Consider the following 12,632-nt stretch of genomic DNA (forward strand, 5'->3'; position numbering starts at 1 on the left):
ATATAATTATCTAAATTAATTAAAAAAGATACATCCAGTAGATATGCTTGCTATTTAAATCACTAAGTTGAAACACTACATTAATATAAATAAAAATACCCTCCCAACCAATTTTCCAACAAAATATATTCCAGACAATTAGATTGGCTTTAAAGTTAAGATGTGGAATGTGGAACAACACAAACCAATTAACTTTACTCATAACCCTTAGGACGCTGAAAGACCCTGAAAGAGCAGGTCACCAACTGACTTATTTAATGCTGGGAACTGAATATCACCCTGTCATTCTGACTTTAGGCATCTCACTGTAAAAATATTGCCTTGCTGAAGGTTACGAGAGACATCTGCCTTTTTTCTGGGATCAGGTCACCTTTTTAGTCTCGACCTTCATTACAGAGGCTTCCTATCTGATAAATTGCTGTTTACTTTCAGTTAGACGTGCTTTCTGAGCTTCAGTTGGAAGAAATGAAATGCATAAACAGTCCGTATACTTCAAGCACTGTGACATTGTATTCAATTCCAGAAGCAAGGCCGAAGGACTTGTCTGTCCTCCTTTTCAATGGTTATTACAATATTCATATTTGTATGTGTATATACAGTAAACTAGCTGTCGGAGCTACGGGTTCTCCTCAACAATCAAAGTGAAATACAATCAGACAGTTTGGTTCAGCATAGGTTATTGATTTATACAAGAACTGATTAACCTCCTGAAAAGAAAATGCAATTGTTATTCAGTCATTTAAAGCTACATTTTTCTGACCAAACAAACACAGCTCATTAGCAAATATAGTTACACATATTCAAGGCACTCTGTAATGCATTTTTAGCAGTTCAGTACATCACATTCTGCTGTCCATCGATTTACCTGAGCATTTGGGAAGTGGTTGCAGTCTTCATTTTTATTTTGCTATGAAACTCTGTAGGTGTAAGACCTGGTGCCCTGTGACACAACCGCACCATGTCAAAGTTTCAAAGACTCTTTGCTCCATTCCTTTATAATTAAATTCGTTTAGGTCTAGTCTTCATTTTGGGTTATCATGAGAAAAACAATCCATCAGCCTACACATTGTCTTGGGAGCTGCGAGATGATGTTGTTGAATCGAATGATACAGTTTTTTTTACTGCTGTGATCCAGCAAAGCATCCTTTTAATAGGGGTAAATGTTATTCATACTGATGCCAATTTCCACCACAGCCCCTAATAGGTGTCCTGTGTTATACGTATGACACAGGTGCTCATTTTGTTCTGGCAGGTCACTGGAGATGGACCACATGACTTCAAGTTTGTGACTTTATGGATGTTCGTAGGTAATACACTCATGGCTGAAAGACTCTTTGGTTCGTCTCAGGTATCAGACAGGTGCCAAACGCAGATCCCTGTATTACTACTATGACATCAGTACACCTTTGCTGCACTGCACGTGTGTGGAATAAATTATTTCACTACATAAATATTTTTAATGTGTTGCATCTAAACACTTAAAAGTTATTGAACATAGAATAAATATCCAATCTATCAACCCTAGTGTTTAAGTGAAATATTTTCACAATACTTAATTCATAAAAAGCACCATTTATACAGACATTTGTTAAAAATGAAGGCTATCATAATCACGTTTTTTGCTAAAGAATGAATGATAATGCATTCAACAAAACCTCGTCATTGAAGTACCATATTTTTTTTTGTGACATGCTTATTTTAATTTAAATAAAAATATGACAAAACTAACATAAAGTATTGCACATTGCACATTTGTACAACACATCTATTATTCTTGTGTTTTGACATAATTCAATGTCACAAAAAAATTCACTGCATGGTGAGCTATTAAGGAAATGCCATTTTCTGCCCTCAAAAAGATGTTTTTTTAATGAAAAAGAGATTTATTATGTGCCCTAAAGTACTTTCTTCCTTCCTTTGTATCACTTATTCATGCATAAAAGGCTGAATAAAGGGTTAAATGTTTAACAGTGAGGCTTAAACTCTTAAATTGAAAGCAAACACAAATATTTGAGACCCAAATGTAAAAAAGGTTGGTTATAAGGTTTTGCGCAGCCACATGATAACACCCTGATTACAAATGAAGTACAAACCGGACTGTTCAATACAATCAGGGTATTAAATGGTAAAAGGCTTCACAGGCTAGCTTTTGAATTAATTTAGAATCATCCTATAGCATGGTTTTCTCATTTCACTAAGTAAGCTTAAACATATTCATTGGCACTGTGTTGTCTGCCTGTAGCAATCTGTATGTCCCTGTAGAGTAAGGAGCCCATGAACAAACAGTGTGATTTTTTTCTCCTTCACTTAAAATTAGAATTAGCATGAGTGCAGTTTGCTCTATTTCCCGTGGCACAAATTGTACAGCATGTTGAAACACCGAAAAAATAAACGAAAGTGAATCTGGGTCTCCTTTTTTTCCTGTAGGACTCTTTATTTCTAGGATAAAGAACACAGTGTTTTGTCAGTTCCTTTTTAAATGCACATTACATTTTATTACCTGACAGTCCTGGCCTGAAAGGTATAAACGATGAAGGTATAAGTCATGAAGACATAACATATAAAATGTTATGTCTTAATCATAACTTACAATTTTGAATAGAACCTATTTAGCTGAAGAGTATCATTCTCACATTTAATCTCTGCATTTGGCAAATGACAGTTCTATTGTGCACAGTATTCTAAAGACCAGGCTGTAAACTGTGATACAGAGCATTATAAGCTTATGCACCAAGGTGATGTCACACCTTATCTCAACTAAAGTGTAATTCTAAGTCATTGACTGTTTTTAATATCAACAGACAGGATTTTTGGATTTGTCTTTTATTGTGTTTTAATTTTTTCATTGTTATTATTCCCTATTAAGCCTTCTGAGTCAGTCATGAAAGATATTTAATACTGAAAAAATTAAAACATTGTAAATGTGAAGTATTAAATAGAAGCAGAACAAAGATACAGAAATCCATGAGATGTTGTGCAATGAAAATATGACTTTTTGAAAAATCAGAATCAGGAGACCCAGGACTGTTTTACGTCCTTGGGACTATTTTTTTCTTAGAGCTGCAAATTTACAAAAAGAAAAAAACAAACTCTTGCAGCCTTTCCCAGTATTCTGAGACTTCACTCACTCTCAGACTTTTTCTAGCAGTTGTTTTAGGGTTTTCCTTTACAGTTCTGATAATTTTTCAGTCATTAACTACAGATGTCTTTCTTGGCTGAACTAGTGTTAATTAATTGGTAATTATACTTGTGGTTTCTTCTCACTTCTGTAGATTTCAAATTGTTGGTTTGGGGTGCATGCGGTTTTGATTTTTTTCTTTCAGCTTTCAAATTGCCTTTGTTTCAGAAACAGAAATGTCTTTGGTTTTCATCTGACTTCCAATTAGACTCTGAACTCAAAGTAAAGCAAGGTTACTTTGGGTAATATGTTCGCAGGTCTGTTTTGAAGGCCTAATTACCTAAAAACAAGCACCTGACTAACAAGAGACACCTGAAAGGTGATTGGCTCCATACCTTTGCTCCTTCAAATAAGTTTCAAAAGTGCTGGTTTGCCTTAAAAGACAGCACAGTGACACAGTGGTTAGCATTGTTGTCTTGCATTGCTGGTGTCCTGGGTTCAATTCTGGATGTGAAGTGCTCTCTGCGTAGAGCTTCAGAAATGCTCAAATTTCCTCCCACAGTCCAAAGACATACTGGTAGGTTAATATGCTTCTAGGAAAGTTGGCCCTGGTGTGAGTGTGTGCATGTTTTTTGACAGTGTGTGCCCAGTGATGGACTGGTGTACCGTCCAGAGTATATCTTGCCTTGCCCTTGTTTTTTTGTGGAGATAGGTTCCAATTCCCTGTGATCCTGAATTGGATAAAGCAGTGAGAAAATGGGTGGATTAATTTAATTGACTGAAGAAAGTAGAGATTAACTGACTTTGTTACACATAGAACATGTGCGAGCTGCACATAACACTCCTATTTTGTATGGCAAATTATTAGGGTACTTGGCAAAAAACTGAAGTTTAGACTTCATAGTCCCATATGACTTTTCTAAATAATTTCTCTTAATACCTTTAGGGAATGCTCAAAACATTCATTTCACTGAAGTAAAGACACCCTAAAACAACTCAGAACCTCCTCAGAAAAATGAAAGCCATGGAGTTAATTAAATGATTAGACAGGCAAAGTAATTGAGCTCAGGTGGGGGAAAAAAGCAGACCTTAGTCCTTCAGGAAAGATTTTATGATCTTCTGTTGATGAGAATATTGATAATTAATTGTGGTGGAGATTTAAAGTAGGAACTGTTTGGGGAAAATGATGGACCTGAAGGGAAAAAAGCTGACTAGAGTGAACCAGGATTATATTCATTAATTAAATTTTGCTTTGGTTGTCTTAGCATTGTCTTACATAGACTTGTAGCTGTAGCACTGCTTTACATTTTCATCGTTTCACTGCATATACCATTTTTAGATTTCCTTTGCAATTATTCCATTTTAAAAATAATATCTCCTTTTCCCTTTAACAGTCATACAACCAGTTTTGCCTAGAAATATTCTTGGATGATTTATTTCTATACAATCAGTTAAGACAAAAGCTCCAGAACAAGCAGAACAATTTTATTACAGGTGAATAACAAAATTCTGGAACAGAATAAACCAAAGAATACAATACAACAAATCAGTTTAAAACTTCAGCTAAATTTATTTGTGCATTAGAAGAGCCTTATATTCAACACATATCATCGATGATAATAAAACACAACACATTTAAGAATAACCCCATAAAAACGTTTGCTTTTGCAGAGACCACATAGTACTGTACTGTAATATCAACCACGCAGCAACAGGAAATACTGAATTCAGCACAATTATGTCTTCCTTGGTCAAATTATGGAAGAAAAAAGGAACTGCATAACACTATTCACATCAAACACATCTCAGTTTCTTAACAGGATGCCACTAAATGAAAACATGATGTCAAATACATTTTCTACACATTACTCACAAACAAAAAAAGATGAATAATTTTATTCAATTTCATACATAAATAAGAAGAAAAAGAAAATGAAAGCCCATTTAAGGTCAAATCAGAATTACAAGCTGCCTGTGAATCAGGTAGGTAATTTAATTGTTTGCTAGAGGCTTCTTTTTAGTACTGATTGGAAACCTTTCATCAAGAAATGGGTTTTAAAATTTGGGATGGCTGGGCAGAGATACATTTTGATTTAATTTAGACTTTCACTTTTGCACGAACGGTTGTTCTGCAAGTATGACCTTCTGGTTTAAGATGTGAGGTAAAAACTGTGAGACATTTAACTTTAAACAAGACTGATAATACATTTACTAGCATTTTGCCCTAAAATTATATGCAAGAAACTCTGATTATTACTGTAGATAAGATATTTGGTGATGATTGTGTGTAATTATTGTTCACAGCTGTTTTTTGCATTTGTTAAAGCACAAAAAGTCTACTTTTTTAAGAATGAGAATTAAGCATACGGGAGGTGTATTTTGGATGTAAATGTACTCCACCGCTCAGGAATTAATTTTCTACAGTAAGGTATTAAAATCATCTAAGCTTGACTTTTTGAATACATATACAGCTACGTCTACTAGATGTACTACATATCTACTGATTTAAATCAGTAGATATTTAGAATATTAAGTTTTAATATTCTGTTATGATCAGTCATTTCACTTCCAGTTCTTTGCAGAACTACAGAGTTGGATGATGGATACTAAGATACCCGCAATAATCCTAGAATTGCATTGTCTACATAACATGACAATCAAAGTAGCAGGTACAGTATACTGTATTTATGGTTACATACTTACTGGCTTTGATAAAACACAGATTGGAAGGATTTCTAGATTTAAAACAGGCTTTGCTTTCTCTCTGCAACCTAATTCTGACCATGCTAGCAAACAGCTCTCTGATTTCTCCAAAGAGGAATGCCCACATGGTGAGTATTTGCAATGGGGAGAAAAAAAAACATACATATGAAAAGAGCATACTCCTTTGTAAAACAACTACCACTTTTACAAATAAAGGAACAATCCACTCATTTCACTCTGCTACAAAACATCCAAAGCAATAACAATGGAATATTTGCTAAGGCATTAAAAAGTTCTGCATATACAGTACTGTCCATACAACCATTGTAAAAGTATTCAATATGTCAGTTTGTTATCATAGTGTTATCACAATATTTTAAACGGTCTAGTAAAATGTTTTTTTTCCAGCTATGCAACGCTTTAAATTCACCATTAGCACTAACAATCAGTGTTTCTGTTTCTTTTTTCCACAAGAAGCACATTTGCAGTATCTCTTGTCATTACAGAATATCCTGTGGCCAAAAAACCCATTAAGTGGTAAGCACAGTTAAAACAAAACAAAACAAAATTATGGCTTCTGGCGGTAGGAGATCTCAATCCTGTTGTTATACTGTACAATAGGTATTGCAAAATTTATGTGGAGAGATCAGCCAGATTCCTTATGAATATTAACTTTTCTAATGCAAAGCAGAAATTGCTTCTTTCCTCTCTCCCTGTACAATACTTGGTCAAATGATGACACTAAACACATCAATGATCATATTTACTTTCCTGTTGTTTTTTGTTTGTTAATAATTACAAAAATGATCGGTTAAAAATACTAATAAATTTATGAAAGAAACATTAAATATAACATTGTACCAGTATGTATTCCCAGCAATCAAACTTAGCTCAAGATTATTTTTAATGCTGTGTGATGTATTGGGTCTAAAATTAAATACAAAATGTAAATAAGAGCTGCCCCAGTACCTGTCTCGGTTAAAAAAAATGTTAATTAAACTGTTCAATTCAAGCTGTGTAAATTTTCAATTTTCAAGCTTTGTAAACAACACAACAGGTTAGACTACTTTATGAAGTTGCCTCTTAGGAACTGATAACTAATACCTAACTGATAACTAATTCCTAAAATGTACTTAAGAAGTAATAATATCAAAGTAAATTAAAGTGTAAATCCAAGAATGTCCAAGTTTCTGTCCACAAAACAAGAGGTCCACCTTGAAGTCTACAATGTTTTATATTAAAACTGGCACCAAGGGAAAAATGAAATGTGTAGTGTTAGAATACTAAACACAAATGTGATAGATGGAAATGTGTTGGTAGCAAAGGAACAAGTAAAAGGTTTGTTCCATGCTGAAAAGAGAAGAAAGGAAACACAACATTTCGCCTGTTTCCTAAAGTTCATTTAGCATGCAAAATAATATCCTTGATTCAACAGAATGTTGCTTCTTCCTATTAAATGTAACAGCAACCCAGATGTCAGAAGTATAGGGCGCAAGGTAGGACAAGCCCCCAGACAGGATTCCAGTATAACACATACAGACAATACTGTATACAGGCAAAAAAAAAACCGTTGTCTTCAGAAGGTAGGAAGAAACCAAAGACTATAGTGAAAACACACAAACTCTGGAATTTAGCCAAGACTCACCTGTGGAGCAGCACTTTTAACAACACCATTGCTCCTACAAGCTTAAAAAAAAACTATTTTCAGTTGATGTTATTGCACAAACAATAAATACTGGATCTACAATGTTACCTGATCCCTATTATATACTGTATATACAGCATGTCAGACAACAGAGCACAATGAAACTCATTAGTGTCCTGTATTTTTCCATTTTCACCTGTTTTGCAGGATGTTTTTAAGCTAACACACGTTGATTTTCACCTTTAAGATCCTTCAGTTTTCCAAGTGTAGGGTGTTCTGTTGGGAGACCTTTCAACAAACGGAATTTGTTTGGGATGGACATAATTAAAAAGAGGAGAGGTGTTATATCATATGAATGTAACATGAATGATGTATTTTGTATCTCTTGTCATCTGTGTGCTTGATTAGCTGCTGTCAAATCAAGAATTAAAGAAGCTTTATTGTGACAAAAAGAGTGGGTGGTTTTCTTTAATATCAGCTTCCTTCTTTTCTTGCAATGCTACCAGAAGAAAACTAAGAGGGATTAATTTATTCTTTTCATCTAGAGGCTACAGAGCAGGTAGATTTACAATGACCACACATTGATTTCCATCTAATTGTACTAAAGGACTTTTCACTGTGTTGTTCTGTCCAGATTATAATCCTCATATCCATTTAAAAACCTCTTCCCAGTCTAGACAGCTTAACACTTATTCATCTTACTTCTTGAAATGCATTGAGGCAGGCTGATCAATGAACTTCATGTTATCTCCCTGTGGGCCTGGATCCTCTTTACACTTGACAAATCGGATATGCAGAGGTGAATAGGCTATCGAGTCCGGTGTGATCATCCTTTAGGAGAGGAATTAATCTCCGATGTTGTCAACTTCCTTCCCAACTGGGAATACAAACACCAGCCCATGATTATTAAATTTCAGTTAAGACTGGTAACTCAAACTGTTTCTTCGCACTTATGGCTCCCCTAGTGCTAAAAGAACACTATGCGCTGTCCTAGTTTGGGTTGTCAAGCTTCCTTTTTCCTTATCACTACAAAGAAAAAAGCAAGACCTTCACCTGATGTAAAAAGTAAAGGGAAAGTTTCTGTATATATTCAGTGCCTTAAAATAAGCAACAAAATGGTCTTTCAGTGTGCTGATCAGTATATCTGCAATTTGACATTCAAAACTAAATGAATGAATACTTGAAGTTTCTTCTCAGATATAACAGATTAAACCTTAATTCGTGAAAGTCAGAGTAAAATTGTCCTGACTGTCTTAAATTCAAATGCAACAAAAGTATTTAGTCACAAATCTGTTTAGTGTTGTGCTTTAGTGTCACATGTTAAGTGTACCACACAAATTAACATTTCAGAACAGCGAAAATGCTCTGATGTGATACAGTTATAAGCCCACTTAGTAACTAATGTCAAACTCCTTTTGCAGAGCTCTTTGTATTGTGGTGCAAAGGCATCACCATAACGGGTACTTCGGCACGTTTTGAAAGATGGAAAAAAGCTAGACCAAATCCTGTGAAAACTAATTAAATCTGAAGTGAACACCCATGAAAAGAACACAGCACTTATTTAGTAGTACACACTGTAGACGTATTCTTCCTTCATGGAAATCTATTTTTGAGATGTTCACAAACACTTTCTTGGATTGCTTTCCATTGCTTCAACATGGAGTACTTTGTGATGTTTAAGGTAAAGAACTATTTTGCTAGCAACAGAGAAAAACTTAATGGGTTGTCTTTGACCTACTGACTGGTATTATTGTATTATTAAATATTTGTATGCTTAAACAAAAAAAAGTCTCAACAGCTGTGAAATGTTCCTAGGTGTGGGAACCCTCCATAGAAATCAGTCTTTGGGAGAAAGGCGAGAAACAGTGCAATTGAATCTACAGGAGGTTGTATTATGCTCTTATGGAGTCCACAAATCACCAATTCCCAGGTGTAACAGAAAAAAAAAACAGACCCTCACTAGGATTTAAGTGTGTTGGGTTAAAACCACAACTTGTCACATTAGAGAGGAACTGTCACAGTTTGGGCAGCCTAGAGATCAGGGATAATATAAGCCTGTCTTCCACCTGCCTCTTTAAACGCTATTGATTCCACTCAAAATACACAGTAAGAACAGACCAAGCTAATAGGGCATGGCTAGATAACCACCCCTTTTCACTTTCTGGGAAAATCAATGAGTACAAGGGCCTGCCTGACATCCGACAGCTAGGATTTATCTGTTCAGGAGCACAACCTGACAGAAATTTTGGGCATGGCATGTTGTGTGGCTTTTATTGTATCCAGAACAAATGATGCCTAGAAAGTAAAATATTTAGTAATTAAATAAATAAATGCAAACCAATAAACATATTCCCTAGAGAAAGTTAATTCAAAAATCTAATTTCTGATGCGTCATGTTTCTTTCATGTATTATGTGATACTTCCCCTAGCATAGCATATACGATACACAATGACTTCTTGAAAGGTACGTTTAACGATTCCAAAGGCTACCGCAACAGCAACACGAAAATGGCCCGCATTTTACATTAATGTACAGAATCTCACTGGATAGGAGAGATCGTGCAGAGCCAACAATCGTTTATAGCTAAGCATATTTCTTTGACACTGAAAAACACATCAGTACACAGGAAAAATAGTGTATGACCCACAAAATCCTTTACTCTATGAATTCTGAAGTTAAGCTTTGCTGAAAGTGACCTTACTAGACAAACAGGTGTCATCAAATGATAATTTCTTGCTGGGAAGAAACTCTGCGGTCACGGTCATGTCGTCTAGCTCAGTGGTGAAGTGATCTGGACTCTCCCCATTGGACATGTCTTTTATTACGCTGTAATTGAGAGCCATGCTGTAGGTAGCTGGCTTCTCAGAATGCGGCTGCTGGCATTTGCAAAGCTTCTTAAAGGCGGCTCTGAATTTCTGAGACATTGCATTGTAGATAATCGGATTGATGGCACTGTTAAGGTAAATGCAGATTCGGCAGAATAAGACAAACCAGGTATCTAAATACGCCTGAGTCAGAAAAGAATTCACCACCACTAACGTTCGATAGGGCATCCACAGCAGTGCAAACAGAACGACCACCACTGCCAGCATCTTTGTCACCTAGAGCAGAAGGAAATAGACAAAGTCATGGGAAAGTCACACTAAAAAGATATTGTTTTACTCGAGCTAGATGATGACAGATATTTATTACTGAAGCTTGGGTTACTTAAAGAAGCTAAGCTCTAACTAAAAGAAAATGTAATTCCTAAAAACCTGTAAAATATCTTAGCCAGAATACTTCTTTGAAAAATGTTCAAGAACAACTGTACTGCTAGTACTTTTAAGACAAACAATCACAAGAATAAGATTGCCAAACTTTGACAAAGATTACACAAATCTTATTTCATGCAATTAATTGATTTGCCGAAAAAAATATCTTTAGTCTAGATTAAAATATAAATAATGTAAGATAAAGATATTAATTGGTTAAGCAAGAGTTACACAAATATGAAATGCCAATACGGTATACCACATAAATAACTGTAGTAAAAAGCACCTCAGCAACAACTTCCCTTGTAAACTGCAATATTCTACAACGAATCGAGTTTCTGGTTTTTCATTTGCGATAAAACGATACTTTTGCTTTGTTTTCAACTGTTTAGGAAGGATATGAATCTTAATCTCACTGTAACACCAGCAGAAGTCTGGTATAATGTTTATCAGCAGTAAACCTAGGAGACTTCAATTCTGTGCCAAGAAGTGGCCACAATAACGCCGCGCAGTGCTTTTGATGCTGACCGCACGGTGCGTAAACGAGCCTCCTGCCGTGCGTAAATTAAGGGGAAGGAAAGGTATTAGTCACATTCATATTTTGTAGGAGGTAGGTGGGGTTTCAGAATAAGTAATGCATTGTAAGCTGGTTTGACTTCTAAGTGTATTTTACGTCGCTGTAAAATTAGGTATCCTTTATGTCATACTTTATATAGAATTTGTTTTCACTTACAGCAAATGACATATTAACACAAGACCTTACCTGTCTCCGTGAAGACGCGGTACTGCTTGAACAGCGACTTGAGCTTTTGGAGTTAAAGATCGTGTTGTCCTGACTGGATTCGTTTTTCCACTTTTTGTTTTTTTCTTTGGGATCTGCGGGAATGGGGTTTAGGAACAGAATTCTTGCGATCAGTCCGTACAGAATAGTGGCTAACGTCAAGGGCACCACATAAAATATGGCAAAGTCCAAAAAGTAGATCGGCAGATAAAGATTTCTGGACACTTTGTAGGCACAAGTCACCACAGTCACATCTGCGTAGTGTATTTCTTTAGTGTCCGACAGGTAAAACCACATAACGCAGTAGAAAGAGGTAAATGCCCAAACAACCACGATGATCTTCTTGGCTCTTGAAAGGGTACAGAGAAATTGGGCTTTAATAGGATGGCAGATAGCGATGTACCTCTCGATGGTAAAAGCAGTTATTGAGCAAGAGGAGGCATTGATGCCCAAATACTGGAGATAAGTGATACAAAGGCATCCAGCGTAGCCATAAACCCAGGACCCATAAATGCTGTCGGTGATGTTTGGCAGACCGGCAGCTGTAAGAACCATTAAGTCTGCGACAGCCAGACTCACCAGGTAGCAATTGGTAGGCGTCCGCATGTGCTTGGTTGTGAGGACAACCAAGACCACCATGATGTTGCCCACAATACCAATTCCGCAGATGGCCATGACCAAAACCGTGCTCACCACCTTGTATTCGATACTAGGTCCGGTCCAGTTTCCGACAGTCTGGTTGTCTTGAAACAGCGTCACGTTCTCCATCTTCGTTTTCCTAAAACTCTGTGGTACTGTAACTACCAGTTTATGAAGGATCCCAGTATCTCTTTTTAGCTGAAAAACAACAATTTAGTTATATCAGATGTATCAGTCTTTCTATCCTGGCTTTAACGACTAACTTCTATCGACGAACAACTCTTTGTTTTACCGGTCAAGGCTGTTAGTTAAACCAATAATGTCAATGAAGTAGAAGTAACATAAACCCCTGTTGGTCCAAAGAGAAAGACTGGTCTTGTAATACAACAGCATACAGTATATGCTCCCTTTACACTGCTAATTTATTTTAGCTTTCTTTTGATAGAGCACAAGTTGGAACTCTCAATTACAAGCTCTTAAAAGAGCGACGAGAA

At 36.0% G+C, this 12,632-nt stretch overlaps 1 protein-coding gene across 1 annotated transcript; it reads right to left on the bottom strand.

Annotated features, from left to right (window-relative positions):
• Window positions 1–4,668: 4,668 nt before the first annotated feature.
• On the bottom strand, window positions 4,669–12,330 carry LOC148822585 (thyrotropin-releasing hormone receptor-like). Its single transcript, XM_088929092.1, has 2 exons — window positions 11,482–12,330; window positions 4,669–10,568 (listed from the first exon to the last, which is right to left on the bottom strand). The coding sequence occupies exons 1-2, from the start codon at window positions 12,265–12,267 to the stop codon at window positions 10,143–10,145; spliced, it is 1,212 nt and encodes a 403-aa protein (XP_088785218.1). The 5' UTR covers window positions 12,268–12,330; the 3' UTR covers window positions 4,669–10,142.
• Window positions 12,331–12,632: the final 302 nt, after the last annotated feature.

Source organism: Atractosteus spatula, chromosome 12 (assembly GCF_055471065.1).
Source record: "Atractosteus spatula isolate fAtrSpa1 chromosome 12, fAtrSpa1.hap1, whole genome shotgun sequence".
NCBI lineage: Eukaryota > Metazoa > Chordata > Actinopteri > Semionotiformes > Lepisosteidae > Atractosteus > Atractosteus spatula.